A 19800-nucleotide genomic window follows, 5' to 3' on the forward strand; every position below is an offset into this window, starting at 1 on the left:
GTATGACACTAGGTTTGTATACTGGAGGCCCCGGGATCGATTTCCGGCGGGCTCGAAGTTTTTTCGGTCCTGTTTTTTGGAGTTCGAAGTGTACTCAGTCTTGTGAGGACAATCAAAGTAGGTATCTAAACACCTTGAAGTAATAGCAACCAGTGGCTGTATAAGCTGCATTAATAGTGTACGAAGATTTAACAGAAATTAGTAAGAATTGCAAAGGGGCACTTTTTTTACACATTGGTTAGGCCTTAAGGCGTGACCATACAGCCAGAATGGTATGGGGCACTTAGCAATGCTGTTATACAGGGTGCGCCAGAAAAACACTGACAACGGCTTAGGGTAGGTAGATCTCATCATTTCCAACAAGGTTCTGTGGGTCATTTGCCTAACTTCAGCTTCTTTTCTGAGAAAGTCAAGTGGTTATTTCTCCCGGAAGGACGGGAGTTAAAAAGGCAAAACAGGTCTCATTCTGATCAAGGGTTCTAGGGTTAATTTGAAGAAACCCATCCTTGAATAAAGCGCAAGTTTTCCTGAAGGATGGAGACCTGTGCTCCAAAATTTCTTCGGACAAAAACCGCGTGTTTCGTAACGTAAAAATCGGACATACACAAGGTAAATCTTTTTCGAACTTGAAAAAACACATCAAAGCTGAGCTTTGGAAATTGGAGATTAGGTCTATTCGGATCAAAATTCTGTGCTCTGGCTCGTGCTTTTAACAAAAACAGTTTATCGATTGAAATGAAAAAGTTATGACCTAAAAACTGACACAAGGTCTGAATTTTTTTAAAAGATGGTTTTTGCCGTTGTCAGTAAGTATGTATCTTAAAAAGTTGAAAAGATGCTTTCAGCCTCACCATAAATAATTCAAGATTTTAGATTATGTCAATTAAGATACCTGTTGTTTGAGATAGACCTCAGCTAGTCGAGTGTAGCATTGAGTCAACTCTGTGGGTCTATTCGGATCAAAATTTTGTGCTCTGGCTCGTGCTTTTAACAAAAACAGTTTATCGGTTGAAATGAAAAAGTTATGACCTAAAAACTGATACAAGGTCTGAATTTTTTTAAAAGGTGGTTTTTTGAACATTTCTCGGAAACGAAGCCGAAGTTAGGAAAATGACCCATAGAACCTTGTTGGAAATGATGAGATCTATCTACCCTGAGCCGTTGTCAGTAAGTATGTATCTTGAAAAGTTGAAAAGACGCTTTCAGCCTCACCATAAATAATTCAAGATTTTAGATTATGTCAATTAAGATACCTGCTGTTTTAGATAGACCTCAGCTAGTCGAGTGTAGCATTGAGTCAACTCTGTGGTCAGATCATGAGACTTGGAAATGGTGATTGCCTTGTGTAGATAGCCGCCCTAGGCGCCTCGCAGCCGCCGGCTGGTAGTCAGAGCGCTACCTTACCCGCGCCTAGTTCGCCCCAAGTGGCCAAAGCTGAACCAAGCACATCAGGTAAGATTTCTTCAATATTTTAGATCGTGATTTTTAGCTTAAGAGATTTTTATTGTATACCTAACTTGATTAAGAAAAAATATACAAGAACATTAAATTCAATTCAGCTCAGTATCAATTTTAAAGCGAAGAGTTAACTTGGAGGGTAGCGCGTCTATCTTGTGTGAACGCTAATTCGCGCGTTTGATTACCACCCGGGGGCGGACTTTAAACAGATAGGGTTCGTTCTCGGAACGACTGGCTTTCTCCGATCATGTCTTCCTTGTTTCTTCGTTTTCGGGACGATAAGACCTTCCTTGCTACAGTTCCCTCTATCAAGCCTCTAAAAAAAAGTGAAAATTTTCAAGTCTCTTCCCTAGTATGTTAAATTAATCTCTTTGGCACTCGTTTTATTTCAGAGCCTGGCAGTTCGTCACAGGCCGAACCTTCAGCCCAAGCTTCGGCCCAGTCTGATTCCAGTGTTGTCAACAATGGTCCCAGTAGTAGCAATGTTGCCAGCAGTAGCAACGCTGCCAATGATGATGATTATAACGTGTACTATTATGATCCTAATGCTGTAGTGGCATCCGTGCAAAGTCCAGATGCAAATGCTGCGCTCAAAAACACGTACGAAAGTATTTTCGCCAACCTAAACAAAACTTTAGACCCCTGGGAGGTGAGTGGGTTAAAAATTAGTAAATAATTTTTAGTAAATAGTTTAAAATTAAAATTCATTTTACATAAAATTATAATAATAGACTCTTGAGTGTAGGGTAACCACTAGGCGAAGTTAACGCCGGAGGCGTTCTCTACCACCTAACCTTTAGAGCTACATTATTATGGCGTCAAATTCTCAAATAATTCAGGATAAAATTCCATAACTAGGCTGGGATTGAACCCACGCCCTCCTCTTTACCAGGCGAGCGTCTTGACTACTACGTCACCGAGGCAGGGTATGTTTTAAAATTAATTTAAGTAACATGGGAAAAAATGTACTTAATACGGCCCTAGTACAAGTGTAAAACTGTTTAAGTGAAACAAACTGATTAAGAAAGAGGATAATGCGGATGGAATTTTCTACCAGGAATAAGATTGCTAACAAACTGTTTCGGTTTCTTCAAATGGATAGCTGCTTCTCTTTACCAGGCGAGCGTCTTGACTACTTGACTACTACGCCTGTTTTAAAATTAATTTAACATGGGAAAAATGTTCTTAAATACGGCCCTGGTACAAGTGTAAAACTGTTTAAGTGAAACAAATTGATTAAGAAAGAGGATAATGCGGATGGAATTTTCTACCACCCCAACCCTCTGCTATCAACTCGGTAAGAAATGGCATTTGTCTAATCAAAAAAGGGCATATGTTACTTAGTAGCAAATATAACATCAGCCCTTCTTCCAGGGAACAATTCACTTGTTTTTGATAGGGAGGACCCTCTTTTTTTGCAGATCTACCTATATTTTTACACTAGAAGTAGGTATTTGTTGTTAAGGATAATGTTCATGATAAGCACCTATTAACAGTCAATTTACCTGAAAGGTTTTTGTGATCTACCTAAGTATATTTTTACACTAGAAGTAGGTATTTGTTGTTAAGGATAATGTTCATGATAAGCCCCTATTAGCAGTCAATTTACCTGAAAAGTTTTTGTAACTTGTAGAATTATTGTGTTTGAAATTTATTCTAATCACTTGACATTGACTTGACAGGTGTGTGGAGCTCCAGATCCTAGGTTTGAAATTTATTCTAATCACTTGACATTGACTTGACAGGTATGTGGAGCTCCAGATCCTACTGCTGGTGCATCAGCCAATGAACAAACAGCATGGTATTTGGATGAGAAAACCATCCATGATAACATCAAGAAAATTCTCATCAAATTCTGTGTACCTGCTCCAATGGTAAGTGGGATTGTATCTGCCAGATCCTACTGCTGGTGCATCAGCCAATGAACAAACAGCATGGTACTTGGATGAGAAAACCATCCATGATAACATCAAGAAAATTCTCATCAAATTCTGTGTACCTGCTCCAATGGTAAGTGGGATTGTATCTGAGTGTATGGTGGGTGTACAAATTGAAGAAGTCTTTGCTTTGGTAAAAACTAAATGGGTAACCAAACCTGATGGACGTACTTTGTGGGTATCACAGTATTACAAATTACAAGTCTTTCATTTACTCAATCATTGCTCCTTTCTTTGACTTGTAATGCTGTCACTGGTCGCTACTCGGTTAAAGTAGCTACTCAGTTGTCCTCACGAGGCTGAGTGCACCCCAAACTCCAAGCACAGAGCCAAAAAAACTTCGACCCCACCAGGAATTGAACCTGGGAATATCTGACTGTATGGTGTACAAATTGAAGAAGTCTTTGCTTTGGTAAAAACTAAATAGGTAACCAAACCTGATTGATGTACTTTGTGGGTATCACAGTATTACAAATTACAAGTCTTTCATTTACTCAATCATTGCTCCTTCACTGGTCGCTACTCGGTTAAAGTAGCTGCTCAGTTGTCCTCACGAGGCTGAGTGCACCCCAAACTCCAAGCACAGAGCCAAAAAAACTTCGACCCCACCAGGAATTGAACCTGGGACCTACGGCGTGCAAGCCAAGTGTGATACCCACTCGGCCACTGAGGTTGCTTTTAAAAACAAGGTTCATTTATAAATAATTATAAAACTATTAAACATTAATTTCCAGGTATTCAGTGACGTGAACTATCTGACGACCACGGCACCTCCAGCCGCCTCAGAGTGGAGCTCCCTCTTGCGTCCCCTCCGAGGTAGAGAACCCGAGGGCATGTGGAATCTGCTCTCCATTGTACGGGAGATGCTGAGACGGAACGACGGTAACGCGTTGCCTCTCCTTGAGATTGTCACTGAAGAGTGTATGGCTTGTGAACAGGTAAACTAACGAGAATCTAGTCTAAACTAATTAGTAACTAGGGTCTAGTCTTTAATTTTCTTTCGTACTTTCGTGAACAACATGCATGCATGCATAACTCTTCTTCTTTTTTTTAGCCTTTTCACATGTACAGACAGGGTGGGCGTTAGCAAGGGAAATTTCAGGCTGGTATGTTCCCTGTTTAAAGTCCCCCAGCCAGAATACATGCATGTGTAACTCTTCTTCTTTTTTTTCGCCTTTTCACATGTACAGACAGGGTGGGCGTTAGCAAGGGAAATTTCAGGCTGGTATGTTCCCTGTTTAAAGTCCCCCAGCCAGACAATAGATCAGTTGCGCTTACTTGGATGATGTTTCAAAGTCATAGAGCAGGAAAAATGAGGACCAACGGAATTTTTCTTTTTCTGCATGTATAACTCTTCTTCTTTTTCTTCGCCTTTTCACATGTACAGACAGGGTGGGCGTTAGCAAGGGAAATTTCAGGCTGGTATGTTCCCTGTTTAAAGTCCCCCAGCCAGACAATTGGTACCTCCTTAATAAAAAAAAACATTAAAAATCGATTAACCAATCAATTACATCCTCACTCACTGAATTGACTGACCAGTCAGTCACTTACTCACTTACTTACTTAATTAGTCACTCACTCACTCACTCACTTACTCACTCATAATCCCTCTTCTAGGTGATGGTGTGGTGGTTCAACACGCGTGTGGCGCTGCAGGGGGGCGCCTACTCACTCATAATCCCTCTTCTAGGTGATGGTGTGGTGGTTCAACACGCGTGTGGCGCTGCAGGGGGGCGCCTCTTGTCATTGGCCACACAACGGGAAGCATGGCGGCAATATGGGCGGCAATACGAACGCCTCGCAGCATGCCGGGGCGGCCCTGTGCGATGAGATTGTGGTCCTGTGGCGGCTAGCGGCTCTGAATCCGGGAATATCGCCGGACGAGCGGTCCCTCCTCGAGCGGCAGTTCAAAACCTGGCATATGAAGATAGTTGAGAAGGTAAGGGTCATTAATGTCACTATTTAATAGGGGTTTAAGGTCTATAACCATTTCGGCAGTCAGTAGAAAGGCTTCACCTTTCTACAGATACGTTTCTAAAAATATAAATACGGCTCCTAGAAGGGATTCGAACCCTCGTCTTGGACGAAATTGAGAAGTGGGACATCAATAGGTCACTGTGATGGGGTGCTTACATTTTCATGAAAGAAATGTAACTTTTCTGCTAAGGTTTTTATTAACGGGTGTTTTTATCCTCCATTCGGCCGGCCTCACTATGACCATACTCAGCCTGAGTGAGGCCTGGAAAAGCCAACAACACCCGATGGCCAAGATAATCACCTATCCAGATACCAAACTTAGTGCAACGTTGCTTAACTTCAGAAATACATTGAGAACTGGTGTATTCAACGTGCTGTCGCCACTGGCTCTCTGTTTCTTTACTTTCCGTTACCTTCTAACCTACATTACTTATCGGGAACTTTTGGTATGTAATGAGAAGTATTGCAATGGGTCCAAATTTTCATTCTCCAGGTTATGAAAAGTCACGGACATGGCGTAGGCTCCGGGCACAGTTCTCACAAGAACGCCACAGCTTCCTCTCTCTCCTTCATCAGTAATAAGATTGCTAACAAACTGTTTCGGTTTCTTCGAATGGATAGCTATTATTGTATGACTGTTTGTTGACGTTGGGATAGAATTTTGTAAATAGCTTTTGAACAATTTTTATCGGTCTGCTTGACTTGAAATTTAACATAAATGTTTATTCAACCTATCAAACCAAATTCACCACACTTTAGGACTTAAGTACGATATGAAATCATCAAGTTTTTCTTATAAAAAAAAAAAAAAAAAAAATCCACTTTATTTGTTTCACAGATTCTGTTTGAAAAAAAAAAAAACAAGCAAGCTTTACTGAGGAAATAACATTTGTTCTTTGTGTTTTCAGGGTTTCACTTGAGTGCTACAGTATTGCCCCCTACTGCTCGAGGTCAGTACAATGTTGCAGTCACATTTGATAGACGTCGTATTACATCGTGTAATTGTACATGTCAAAGTCCAGCTTACTGGTGTGCCCATATTGTAGCTGTCTGCCTGCATCGGATACATCTGCCTCATTTGGTAACTATTGAGATTATAAGGTCCAACTCTTTGTTAGGAGCATATTGGGCTCTGAACTTAGCTCAAAGAGACAAAAAGTGACCTTGTGAGGTTTGTGAAGATCTAAAAGGACCCTCATTATAACCAGTGGTGTTTATAATTATCTCAATAAATTCCCTTTCTGTTGTTACCTACTGAACAATTCTAGCTAAAGTAAGTAATCAATATCACACCAATAATTGTTCTCTAACACTTTGAGCCCCTGAGTACCATATGTGACCCTCAGCAAACTTTTCTTTCATGACATGAGTACCATATATGACCCTCACTCAACATTTCACTCCTGACATGAGTACTCTATATGCTATATGGTATTCATGACCTTCCTTACTTTGAAGACTTGAATACCTCATCTGGTAAAAAGAAAATGCAAGACCTTGTTTTCTAAAAGAAAACTAAAAGAAACCCTACCATATATGACCCTCACTCAACATTTCACTTTTGACATGAGTACTCTATATGGTATTCACAACCTTCCTTACTTTGAAGACTTGAATACCTCATCCGGTAAAAAGAAAATGCAAGACCTTGTTTTCTAAAAGAAACCAAGGTCAATTTTGGTCTAGAGGGTATATTTCACAGTTTTCCCTTGGTCTGGAGTGAACAATCTCTGAATTCCAGCTTGGGGCTCAAAGTGTTAAAAGTGGTGGGCTTGTTTTCCCTTGGTCTGGAGTGAACAATCTCTGAATTCCAGCTTGAGGCTCAAAGTGTTAAAAGTGGTGGGCTAACAAACCTTTCTGTGGGTAGGTACTTACTGAACATTTCTAGCTAAGTTTATTACTTAAAATTGGTCTGGAGTGAACAATCTCTGAATTCCAGCTTGGGGCTCAAAGTGTTAAAAGTGGTGGGCTAACAAACCTTTCTGTGGATAGGTACTTACTGAACATTTCTAGCTAAGTTTATTACTTAAAATCTCACTAATGTTCAGGAGTTGGGGTCTAACAATCTGTTGTTTTATTTTTCAGTGTACATTAAGGGCCCCTGTGTCGGAATCTTTGTCCCGCTTGAGGAGAGAACAGCTCCAGAAGTTTGCTCAATATCTTATCTCAGAATTACCTCAGCAAATATTGCCCACTGCTCAGAGACTGCTTGATGACTTACTCTCGCCCCAACCCTCTGCTATCAACTCGGTAAGAAATGGCATTTGTCTAATCAAAGAAACACTTCAATCATTCCTAGGAAGAATGGCATATGTTACTTAGTAGCAAATATAACATCAGCCCTTCTTCTAGGGAACAATTCACTTGTTTTTGATAGGGAGGACCCTCTTTTTTTGCAGATCTAAGTACCTATATTTTTACACAAGAAGTAGGTATTTGTTGTTAAGGATAATGTTCATGATAAGCACCTATTAACAGTCAATTTACCTGAAAGGTTTTTGTAACTTGTAGAATTATTGTGTTTGAAATTTATTCTAATCACTTGACATTGACTTGACAGGTGTGTGGAGCTCCAGATCCTACTTTTTAAGCGTTAGATCGCAGGTTCGATTCCCGCCCGGGGCGAACTCCATCCTAAACAGAAAAGTTTCGTTCTCGGAACGGCTGGCTTTCTCCTATCCTGTCTTTCTTCTTTTCGATTTCGGGACGATAAGACCTTTGTTGTTACAGTACCCTCTACCAGTTGGGGCTGATTGAGAGGCTGACGAAAAACGCCGACCCCGTCTGTACACGGGAAAAGGCGAAGAAAAAGATGAAGAAGACTTTAGTAAAATTGTAAATCTGGTTAGTTAGTTAGTTAGTCATTAGGACTCTATTGTTACCCTGGATAGCATGTATTATTTCTCTGGTTAACACTATATTATTTACCTGGTTTAGAGCTAAGAAGAAGAAGAAGAAGAAGAAAAAAAAAAACATGCTATGCAAAGACCACGCCTAAATAAAATCTTGGTGAAAATCTCGGAAACTAACGTTGCCTTCACACAAGAGCATAAAGCGGTTTCTTACCAAGGAACCACAGGGGTTTTGATCAACTGATGTACTTCGCGGTCCAATAGCTTATCCATGATCCTGGCGATCTTAACCGGCTCATCCTTGTACTGAACCAGCAATGTTACAGCCAGCTCTCCTCTCTGTGGGAGAAACAAAACCATGTTAGTATTCTATGTACGCACGTTAGTATTTTCTGCAAATTTAGACAAGCTACCCGCTTACTCAAAACTAGCTTGAGACCTCCAAATTAAATTGATCCCAAGGGCAAGGTAAACTTGGACCTTTGACAAATGGAGTGTGCCTGAAGACATATGATATGTTCCACTCCACTGGACTCCTTGGATGGTAGCACGTTTGTCTTGTAAGCGCGAGGTCGCGAGTTCGATTTCCGCCCGAGGCGAACTTTATTCGAATCAGATAAGGTTTGTTCTCACAACGGCTGACTTCTTCTTCTTCTTATCCTGTGTTTCTCACTTCGATTTTGGAACGATAACACCTCAGTAGTTACAGTTCCCTCTATCAAACTTCTTCAAAAAGAAGTGACTTTCTCCTATCCTGTTTCTTCTATCTTCGATTTTGGGACGATAAGAAATCATGAGTTCCAGTTCCCTCGTTCAAACTTCTTGAGAAAAAAAAGGAAAGGAAAAAGAAAGCATTTTTTTACCTGTCGCCTCGTGCCCTCACACAAGAGAGGATGTTCAGCTTCGGACACGTTAGCTTTGAGTCCTAGAGCCGCCACAGCCGCCTCAAATCCAAGCACTTCATCTGCATTGTACTGCGGCTTCTTGTTGTTGCCGCCCATACTCGACAGGGGTTTGTTCTGATTGGCTGAAATCAGACGTGAGAGTAGACTCAGTAGAGTAAAATATACCCTGTTTATACTGCCATGATGAGACTGAAAAGGACCTTTACTTCTGCAGTCTAAGGTCTTACATGTATGTGAACAGAATTAAAATATGTAGAATAAGGATAGAACGTGAGATATTTAGTTTATGATGTTATCTATTCAAAAATGCACTGATTCTCAACCTGGAGGTACTAGGTTCGAATCCTGGGCGAGGCGGAAATTTTATACACATATTTTTTTAAAGAGCTTAATCCAAGAATGGCCCTTCTTTCATAGAGCAAAAGTAAGGTAGCGAAGTAAAGCCATCCCCATCCGTGGCACAAGCTCTGCTTATTTTCCCCACCCGTGGCACAAGCTCTGCTTATACGGGTGGGTATACCATTTATATGAAAAATGTATGTTCTGAGTTTTTTGTCGAAAGAGTAGACTCAGTAGAGTAAAATATACCCTGTTTATACTGCCAGAATAAGACTAAAAAGGACTTGTATGTGAACAGCATTAAAATATGTAGAATAATGATAGGACGAGAGATATTTAGTTTATGATGTTATCTATTCAAAAATGCACTGATTCTCAACCTGGAGGTGGAAAGTAGCCACTTAAAGAGAAAAAAATAATAAATTCTTACTATTATTACACGTGTCGCTTTCGCAGACGAATGGTTTCGTATTTCGACAGCTGCTGAATTTCTCCCAGCGACTGAAGTTCTGCCTTCCTTCTATCCTGTCTTTCGATTTCGGGACGATAAGACTTTAGCAGTTACAGTTCCCTTAATCGAGCCTCTTAAAAAAATTGCTTGGTAGCTACTTGCAGTGTTATCGACTTACCTTTTGTGTTCTGAAGATCGGCCGGTGAACCGGTGTCTATTATTTATTTCGCAAGTTACTGGGTAGCACCGGTGTCAGGTCACTGTGATGGGGTGCTTACATTTTCATGAAAGACATGTAACTTTTCTGCTAAGGTTTTTATTAACGGGTGTTTTTATCCTCCATTCGGCCTGCCTCACCATGACCATACTCGGCCTGAGTGAGGCCTGGAAAAGCCAACAACACCCGATGGCCTAGGTAATCACCTATCCAGATACCAAACTTAGTGCAACGTTGCTTAACTTCAGATATACATTGAGAACTGGTGTATTCAACGTGCTGTCGCCACTGGCTCTCTGTTACCTAACCTACATTACTTATCGGGAACTTTTGGTATGTAATGAGAAGTATTGCAATGGGTCGAAATTTTTATTCTCCAGGTTATGAAAAGTCACGGACATGGCGTAGGCTCCGGGCACAGTTCTCACAAGAACGCCACAGCTTCCTCTCTCTCCTTCAAACAAGACGTGGACATATTCTCCGGATTCAAGCCAGCCATCGAGGCTTGCTATCTGGATTGGGACGCTTACCCTATTCCCGGCATTACTTGTAGTGGGGGAGGAGCCTGGCTATATCATACGCAGCCATTCACGGCGGGATTCAAACACACAGACACATCCAGCCGAAGTGAGGTGAGTGGTGTGTCTTTGGTATAGCTGTCCTGCTTTTAGTATAAACTTTAGAGATTCTAGTCATTCTAGTACTAGGTATTTTCGGAAGAGTAAATAAAGGGCCTAGCTAAACTGACACTGAAATTAATATTCTTATATTCCTTGTTTTGTCTCCCAGGTTGTAAACATGTTATCCTATTTAATGCTCCATCTATTTTTCGGCTTTCAAGAGCTGAATGAGGATACAATTTCTAAACGACAAACAAATTTATTGATCAGCACTTATATAATTTAAATTTCTTTAATAAGTAAAAGTAAACATTTGTTTGGCTCTTGAAAGAGGCCCTTGCTTGTATAGGTGTCGGTGGGGCTAACCTTAACCTTAACATGAGACCTTGTTTAGACTGCGGGAGTAAAGGGACTTTTCAGTCTCATTCTGGCAGTATAAACAGGCTATTTTTCGGCCAAATTGAACTCGGTATATGAAATTGTTGTGTTCTGAATTGTTTATGGCAGGTCGACTATTTACAAAAGCTCTCCACCATAATCGATCTCTAAAAGTCTGGTTGTTTTCTATGAGACTAGGGTCCAATTTTAATTTATTCCGTTTGACTCCAGGTGAATTCATCTCACACGATAAACAGGGTTTATTCTATTGAGCAATCTATTCTATTCTATTCTATTCTAAATATTACGGTACCTACTTATGATTTATTGGGGTTTTGGAACTGAATTCATCATTGTAAATAATACCTACCTGTACCTAGTACATTCGTAATAGGTACTACACGTGGTTTACGTATTATTATTATTATTATTATCATTATTATTATTATTATTATTATTATTGAGCAATCTATTCTATTCTATTCTATAAATATTACGGTACTTATGATTTATTGGGGTTTTGGAACTGAATTCCTAATTGTAAATAACACCTACCCAGTACTTTCCTAATAGGTACTACACGTGGTTTACTTATTCCCTCTACTAGTATCTGGGTAGGTAGGTACGTACCTACTACCTACGTATAAAAACATGAGAAGAAGAAGAAGGAGGAGGAGGAGGAGGAAATGAAGGGTAGAAAGGACAAGAACAAAAAGGAGGACAAGGAGAAGGATTAAAAAGAAAAGTAAGACGAACAAGAAGAAGTTCAAAGAGAAGAGGAAGATCAACTTGATATGACAAGAGAACGGATTTGAAAGTACCTACCTACCTATTCCAACACACACAAAAAGCCCAAACTGAGGCTTAGGTGTAGGGGCTGGTCAGCCCCAAAGGACGGGTTGAGCTTCTACGAACCTACCTACCTAGGTTCCTATCAAAAAGAAGACGTCAAAAAAGAACAAAATAAAGACGGACGAGAACAAGAAGGAAGAAGACCAAAGTGAAGGGAAAAAAGAAGAACAAGAGGAAGAACAAAAATAATCTGGTAACTAATCCGATGAAAATTTATCCTCCTAAATTCAAAGTGTGAAGTAGTGTGGTTTTTGTGGCCCCAACCCGATATCCAGTTTCGGAGCCACGCCTTTCTGACCACAAGTTGGGGGTTTTGATTACAAGGAAAAATCTATACTTAATAATAAATAGATAATCAAGAAGAAGAATGCGACGGAGAAGAAGAAAAAGAAAGAGAGGAGGAAGAAAAGGAAATAGAAGTATTGTATATTGTTCATTAAATCGTTGATCGATGGGAAAATATTATCAATAAAAGTTCGATTCCTACGTAAAAAGTTGTGAAAAATCCAAATCTGAGGTTAAAGCGTATGCCGTGACGTCAAAGTTCACGATTTACCGGTATTTTTCAAATCGATTTATCTCGGGATCTAGAAGTCGTAGAAGAAAAAGAAGAGATAGAGCGATCAGTGTGTGAAATGTGAATGTATCTCGTTCTTATAATATAAGAAGATTGTAGGTAGATATTAATTACCTACAGGCTCCATGATCAAAAAGTTCATCACGTTCTCACTAAAGCGCTGCACAACTTAGACACAGTACTTATAACTAGTACGTATTTTTATTATTGAATTGTAGGTAGATATTAATTACCTACAGGCTCCATGATCAAAAAGTTCATCACGTTCTCACTAAAGCGCTGCACAACTTAGACACAGTTTGATGCAAAGTTACCTAGCTTGGTACAATTTTACCTTATTTGAAAAAAAAAAAACATTTTTTTTTCTATGTTTATACCCCCAAAAAAACACTTCGTGTTAAAAAATTAACGTCAAGAGTTACCCTCCACAAAAAAGTACTGATATAAAAAAAGACGTCAACAAGTAAGCGCAACTGATTTATTAGGGTTGTTTTACGATTTACATATCTAGATACCTACCTATCTTGATTTTTTGTGATCTTTTTTTAATCATTCCGTAAATATTTCAACGGGTTGGAATACCTGATTTGGTGTTCTCGTATTGACACAGCACTTAAAGTGGAAATTCTCTTTGTTGCAGCTGTTACAGCAGTAAAGTACATGAGACCTTGTTTAGACTGCTGGGGTAAAGGGACTTTTTAGTCTCATTCGAGCAGGATGAACAAGGTATAGGTCTATTCTATTCTGTTCTATTTAGACCAGTTTGTTAAATATTACTTTTCTTAATTTATTGTTTCTCACTTCTTTGTCTTCTTTCAATTTATTCATATTCCCTCTTTCCCTTCTGTTTTTTTCTTGTTCCTATCCTAAGACCACACAGGTAGATTCCATCATCACACCAGAACAAAATTCCTGCCCACAGTTCAGACTAGTTATCGCACTCTATTAATAATGTAATAGCTCATTAAAGACAAAAACAGGACATTAGATTTCAATCAGTTTCAACCAAATTGTTTAAATCTCGTTTCCTGGAAGTCCCTGAGATGTTTTATTATGAGACTGATTCACAAATCTAATTTAGGAGGTTATCGACTGGAATTTGTTGCTAAGGTTTTCCCTTCTGTTTTACTTATTAGTCAGCTCCCATGGCGTAGTGGTCACTGAGCTCGCCTTGCACGCGGGAGACCCGGGTTCGATTCTCGGCGGGGTTAAGAAATTTTGTATCATGCAAATGATTGATTCCGTGACTGGCTTTTACTAAAAATTATTTACTAATTTTTAACCCACTCACCTCCCAGGGGTCTAGAGTTTTGTTCAGGTTGGCGAAAATACTTTCGTACGTGTTTTTGAGCGCAGCGTTTGCATCTGGACTTTGCACGGATGCCACTACAGCATTAGGATCATAATAGTACACGTTATAATCATCATCATTGGCAGCGTTGCTACTGCTGGCAACATTGCTACTACTGGGACCATTGTTGGCAACACTGGAATCAGACTGGGCCGGAGCTTGGGCTGAAGGTTCGGCCTGTGACGAACTGCCAGGCTCTGAAATGAAACGAGTGCCAAAGAGGTTAATTTAACTTACTAGGGAAGAGATTTGAAAATTTTCACTTTTTTTAGAGGCTTGATAGAGGGAACTGTAGCAAAGGTCTTATCGTCCCGAAAACGAAGAAACAAGGAAGACATGATCGGAGGAAGCCAGTCGTTCCGAGAACGAACCCTATCTGTTTAAAGTCCGCCCCCTAGTGGTAATCAAACGCGCGAATTAGCGTTCACACAAGATAGACGCGCTACCCTCCAATTTAACTCTTCACTTTAAAATTGATACTGAGCTGAATTGAATTTAATGTTCTTTTAATTTTTTTCTTAATCAAATTAGGTATACAATAAAAATCTCTTAAGCTAAAAATCACGATCTAAAATATTGAAGAAATCTTACCTGATGTGCTTGGTTCAGTTTTGGCCACTTGGGGCGAACTAGGCGCGGGCAAGGTAGCGCTCTGACTACCGGCCGGCGGCTGCGAGGCGCCTAGGGCGGCTGAAACCGCCGAAACCGGCACATCTAGCTTGATAGGCGGCGAACCATTGGAGCTCGAACTGGAGGTGATATCGCGCGAACTGGGCCCCCCGCTTTCTCGGGAGATTTCTTCACTGGTTCCGGTAGGGGGTACAGAGGCAGGGGGAGGAGAATAGTCACTTTCGTCGTCCCCGGAGGGAGAATCGGAGAGGGAGGAAGAGGGCTGGAGGGGAGGGAGAGGGCGAGATGGGAGGAGAATAGTCACTTTCGTCGTCCCCGGAGGGAGAATCGGAGAGGGAGGAAGAGGGCTGGAGGGGAGGGAGAGGGCGAGATAGGGAGACGCTGGCGGAAGAATCACTGCCACCTGGAAAAAAGAAATGAAATGAAATGGAGTTGAAAGCTGTGCAGTAACTAAGTAAGTACGTTGAATTGTTCCAAAAGGTTTAATGGGCTGTAGGTATACAAACAATACAAAGTAAGGTGAGAGTAAAAAAAAGTAAATATACAAAAGTGGAGCAACCAAACTGGCCGAGTGGGTATCACACTAGGCTTGCAGGCCGGCGATTCCGGGAGAAATGAAATGGAGTTGAAAGCTGTGCAGTAACTAAGTACGTTGAATTGTTCCAAAAGGTTTAATGGGCTGTAGGTATACAAAGTAAGGGAAGAGTAAAAAAAAGTAAATATACAAAAGTGGAGCAACCAAACTGGCCGAGTGGGTATCACACTAGGCTTGCAGGCCGGCGATTCCGGGTTCGATTCCCAGCAAGGTCGAAGTTTTTTCGGCTCTGTGCTTTGATTTCAGGGTGCACTCAGCCTCGCGAGGACAAGTGAGTAGCTACTTTAATCGAATAGCGACCAGTGGCGGAATTAAAAGAGTAAATTGATGATAGAAGTAGATGAAAATAAATAGTAAAGGAGGCACTTAGTAATACCCTCTAAGGTTGTGAAGAAGCTCTCTGCTTCGCCACAGGGATTCATGATTTGATTTGATACAAAAGTAAAAAAAAAAATAATAATAATAAAAAAATATTCAGAATTGTCAAAACAAGAAGCAAACAGTGTTGAAATACAGCGAGCTCAGGCAACATTAGGTAGAACCTATTTTATCAAAGGTCTGAGCTACACTAATCATAAGGAGAGACAAAAGAGTTTGCAGGCTTCCTATGATTATTATCGGAAGAGTGAAAGAACTTGTGAATTTCTGACTGCAATTTCCTCATTTGATTTGGCTGTCATGAAGGCTCGTCTGTATTTGAACATTGGACTCACAATAGAAGCTCTTGGTAAGTATTAAGGAGGAGGGAATAATCACTGAAATAAAATCTAGTTAATTTAAGGAACTACTGTTTCCTCCGACATTACCTACCTCGGTGGTGTGGTGGTCAAGGCGCTCGCCTGGTAAACAGGAGGGCGTGGATTCAATCCCAGCCGAGGTATGGAATTTTATCAATTTAATTTGTTAATTTGACCACAATAATAGTAGTAGCCTACTGCTGGAGTAAAGGGACTTTTCAGTCCTATGCGAGCAGTATAAATAAGATAGGTAGGTAGATAGGTACCTACATAGGCAGGTACCTACATATGTAGGTACCTACATAGGTCTGCCTCCTTCCTAGGAGTCTACAGGAGTAAAGGTTTCCACTTTAATTCTGAAAGAAACAAAGTACATTCTATTCTATTTTCTTACCTCCTTCCTGGGAGTCGCTCTCATCTGTAGGGAGCAATGAGGAATCCTCCGGCTCATTATTTTCGCAAAATCCTTCACTCGACACACTGGATCTCACACCATCATCATCTCTAGTACGGGAAGATAGGAGATCATTACGCGACAGAAACTTGGACATGGACTCTCTGAAAATGGAAGAAAACACACAATATAAATATATGAAACAGAAAGTAGCCACTTAAAGAGAAAAAATAATAAGAAATTCTTACCATTATTACACGTGTCGCTTTCGCAGACGAATGGTTTATTTCGACAGCTGCTGAATTTCTCCCAGCGACTGAATTTCTGCCTTCCTTCTATCCTGTCTTTCGATTTCGGGACGATAAGACTTTGGCAGTTACAGTTCTCTCAATCAAGCCTCTTAAAAAAATTGCTTGGTAGCTACTTGCAGTGTTATCGACTTACCTTTTGTGTTCTGAAGATCGGCCGGTGAACCGGTTCTTAACCTTGTAGTGATAGCAAGACATGTGTGCAGCATGACCTCTATGGTGATGATGCTCATTGCTGTTCACCACCGTGTGAGATGAATTCACCTGGAGTCAAACGGAATAAATTAAAATTGGACCCTAGTCTCATAGAAAACAACCAGACTTTTAGAGATCGAGTCTGGTTTAGAGATCGAGACTTTTAGAGTATGGTGGAGAGCTTTTGTAAATAGTCGACCTGCCATAAACAATATGTACGTATGTATTTCATATACCGAGTTCAATTTGGCCGAAAAATAGACGAAGCATTAAATAGGATAACATGTTTACAACCTGGGAGACAAAACAAGGAATATAGGAATATTAATTTCAGTGTCAGTTTCGCTAGGCCCTTTATTTACTATTCCGAAAATACCTAGTATTAGAATGACTAGAATCTCTAAAGTTTATACTAAAAGCAGGAGAGCTATACCAAAGACACAACACCACTCACCTCACTTCGGCTGGATGTGTCTGTGTGTTTGAATCCCGCCGTGAATGGCTGCGTATGATACAGCCAGGCTCCTCCCCCACTACAAGTAATGCCGGGAATAGGGTAAGCGTCCCAATCCAGATAGCAAGCCTCGATGGCTGGCTTGAATCGAGTTGTTAGCATCTGAGGAAGTGTTTGGTTTTTTCCATCCTCTCCAGTTGTTACACAAAGACTCATGTTCTGAGCTCCAGCTACACAATGAATCTTCTTCGAACCGATCGGAATCTTCGAAGGAAAAACGATCTGTATCTTCATTGTTCCTACTCCAGAGATTCAGCATCTGACAAGGAGTCATTGCAGAAAGGAGTCCGAGATTAGTACTTAGAAGAAGATATGTAGGTATTACCTTGTAGTACATTCATAGAAGGCTCTTCTTGGTGGAGCTCATTTTATTAACCACCCTACTCGATGTAGCTTAATCTGAGTGACCATAAAGCTGAGCTTCTGACAGTACCATAAATTTTTGATAAGGTACATACCTATCTGAATTTTCACCCCCCTACAAACAATCCTGGTTGGACGTGAACCTGATATTAACAGAGATACACCAAAATTATTGGAATTAATTCAATATGCTAGGTAATCATTTGATTCTACATACCTTGAATTGCCATCATGAGTACTGTCAACTATTTCCTAATACATATTTTGTTTGTTCCAGGTACATCAGATGAGTCAGTTGGTTATCTACACAAGGCAATCACCATTTCCAAGTCTCATGATCTGACCACAGAGTTGACTCAATGCTACACTCGACTAGCTGAGGTCTACCTCAAACAACAGGTATCTTAATTGACATAATCTAAAATCTTGAATTATTTATGGTGAGTCTGAAAGCGTGTTTCCAACTTTTTAAGGTACATACTTACTGACAACGGCTCAGGGTAGATAGATCTCATCATTTCCAACAAGGTTCTATGGGTCATTTTCCTAACTTCGGCTTCGTAGAATCTTCGAAGGAAAAACGATCTGTATCTTCATTGTTCCTACTCCAGAGGTTCAGCATCTGACAAGGAGTCATTGCAGAAAGGAGTCGATTATTATTATCTAAGGACGACCTCTCTGCCATTCTTACACTTTGTTCTAGGAGAAAACCATTGATCTATTCTACAATGGTGAACATACATGATTTACATTTGGAAAGAGGAATACTCAAAGACATCTAAAATACTAGGGCACGGATGAATTTCGAAAGGGCACAACACTGGGTACAACAAATACACAAACACAAAAACCACTTCAGGAGAAAAAAATAAGGGAAATTAAAAGAAAATTGAACTCTTCTCTCAATCGTTCAAAAAGAAAAGTGGAGGAAAATGGGGAAAAGTCGAAATCGAAGCAAAAAAGGATCAACAAAGGAAGAAGATAAACAAATATGGCCACTCAAATGTCCTTGGAAGCAGCTGACGCAAGCTGGGTCCGTCCCTCCGGGAATTTTTTAGCCCGTAGTTTATTCGATCGTGATTAGAGAAAATCAGCACCTATGTACCTACCTAATTTGTTTAATAACAAAGGAAGAAGATAAACAAATATGGCCACTCAAATGTCCTTGGAAGCAGCTGACGCATCAGCTGACAAATCGTGAGCGGTGCTAAACCTGGGGCTCATGGGCCAGGGCCCAGCGCAGTCTCATGTTTCCATCATTTTTAATATCGGCTTCTACAAATGTTGAAATCTGAACAAAATGAAATACCGGAGTTAAAGCAATCACCTGCTCCTGGAGAAAATTACTCGCCGATAGTGGTGGAATCGTGGTGGCGACGTAGTTCCTAGAACAGGCCCCAAATGCGTCTGGGGTTGCTCGCAAAAATCTGGACGCGGCTTGATGCCTACAAGCGAGCTCTAGCGGCAAAAAACCTAGCTAGAAACAAGTGACACTTGAAGCGGGAGATTTCAAAATTTAATTTAATTTTTCGGTAACTGAAAAAAAAAGTGAGATTTTGTCTGGGAAAGTGGACAATTAAAAGGCCTTTAAATTGTTAATTGCTATCAAACATTCAATATGAAAATCCCAAAGGTAAAATAACCAATAGCCCCCCGGTGGAGGCCGATTGCAAGGACATAAGAAACTCCGGAGAAGTTATCAAGTTTGGCCATGCCTCGGGATGAACTAGCGGGATTCCGGAGCGAAGCGACGGAATTCAGCTAGTTTATTCATATTCCCTCTTTCCCTTCTGTTCTTTCTTGTTCCCATCCTAAGACCACACAGCTAGATTCCATCATCACACTTGAACAAAATTCCTGCCCACAGTTCAGACTAGTTATCGCACTCTATTAATAATGTAATAGCTCATTAAAGACAAAAACAGGACATTAGATGATTAGGTTTTGTTTTTGTTTTGTTTTTTTTTTTTTTTTTTTTTTTTTTTTTGTTAGTATCTGGGTAGGTTAGGTACGTACCTACTACCTACGTATAAAAACATGAGAAGAAGAAGAAGAAGAAGAAGAAGAAGAAGAAGAAGGGTAGAACATGTGAGACAAGAGACATCTCCACCAATGATATTGATTTTTCATGTGAGACAAGAGGCATCTCC

General features: G+C 40.3%; 2 protein-coding genes and 2 long non-coding RNA genes across 4 annotated transcripts; 3 read left to right on the plus strand and 1 right to left on the minus strand.

Annotated features, from left to right (window-relative positions):
* The first annotated feature begins 1351 nt into the window (after positions 1-1351).
* LOC113470163 lies at positions 1352-1941 on the plus strand. The gene is made up of 2 exons (XR_003393321.1): positions 1352-1452; positions 1851-1941. It is a non-coding gene; the product is annotated as an uncharacterized LOC113470163 (long non-coding RNA).
* Positions 1942-2722: 781 nt separating this feature from the next.
* Positions 2723-3283, plus strand: LOC113470164. The gene is made up of 2 exons (XR_003393322.1): positions 2723-2755; positions 3204-3283. It is a non-coding gene; the product is annotated as an uncharacterized LOC113470164 (long non-coding RNA).
* A 67-nt stretch (positions 3284-3350) lies between these two features.
* Positions 3351-13218, plus strand: LOC113470166 (zinc finger SWIM domain-containing protein 8-like). Its single transcript, XM_026828397.1, has 6 exons — positions 3351-3468; positions 4130-4333; positions 5086-5334; positions 10517-10768; positions 11366-11392; positions 13204-13218. The coding sequence occupies exons 1-6, from the start codon at positions 3466-3468 to the stop codon at positions 13216-13218; spliced, it is 750 nt and encodes a 249-aa protein (XP_026684198.1). The 5' UTR covers positions 3351-3465.
* A 346-nt stretch (positions 13219-13564) lies between these two features.
* On the minus strand, positions 13565-17521 carry LOC103515807 (cell wall protein RBR3-like). The gene is made up of 7 exons (XM_026828398.1): positions 17228-17521; positions 16715-16842; positions 16271-16434; positions 14832-14947; positions 14506-14752; positions 13855-14111; positions 13565-13591 (listed from the first exon to the last, which is right to left on the minus strand). The coding sequence occupies exons 1-7, from the start codon at positions 17519-17521 to the stop codon at positions 13565-13567; spliced, it is 1233 nt and encodes a 410-aa protein (XP_026684199.1).
* Positions 17522-19800: the final 2279 nt, after the last annotated feature.

This window comes from Diaphorina citri, unplaced genomic scaffold (assembly GCF_000475195.1).
Source record: "Diaphorina citri unplaced genomic scaffold, Diaci psyllid genome assembly version 1.1 scaffold1418, whole genome shotgun sequence".
NCBI lineage: Eukaryota > Metazoa > Arthropoda > Insecta > Hemiptera > Psyllidae > Diaphorina > Diaphorina citri.

Excerpts from the sequence above, each read along its gene's own strand:
- LOC113470166 (XM_026828397.1), top strand. Across the intron at positions 5,335-10,516 it reads ATATGAAGATAGTTGAGAAG|GTTATGAAAAGTCACGGACA; the intron begins GTAAGGGTCATT and ends TTTATTCTCCAG. Across the intron at positions 10,769-11,365 it reads ACACATCCAGCCGAAGTGAG|GTGAATTCATCTCACACGAT; the intron begins GTGAGTGGTGTG and ends GTTTGACTCCAG.
- LOC103515807 (XM_026828398.1), bottom strand. The coding sequence starts at position 17,521 with ATGAAGATACAGATCGTTTTTCCTTCGAAGATTCCGATCGGTTCGAAG. Across the intron at positions 16,435-16,714 it reads CGATCTTCAGAACACAAAAG|AGAGTCCATGTCCAAGTTTC; the intron begins GTAAGTCGATAA and ends TTCCATTTTCAG. Across the intron at positions 14,112-14,505 it reads AACTGAACCAAGCACATCAG|AGCCTGGCAGTTCGTCACAG; the intron begins GTAAGATTTCTT and ends GTTTCATTTCAG.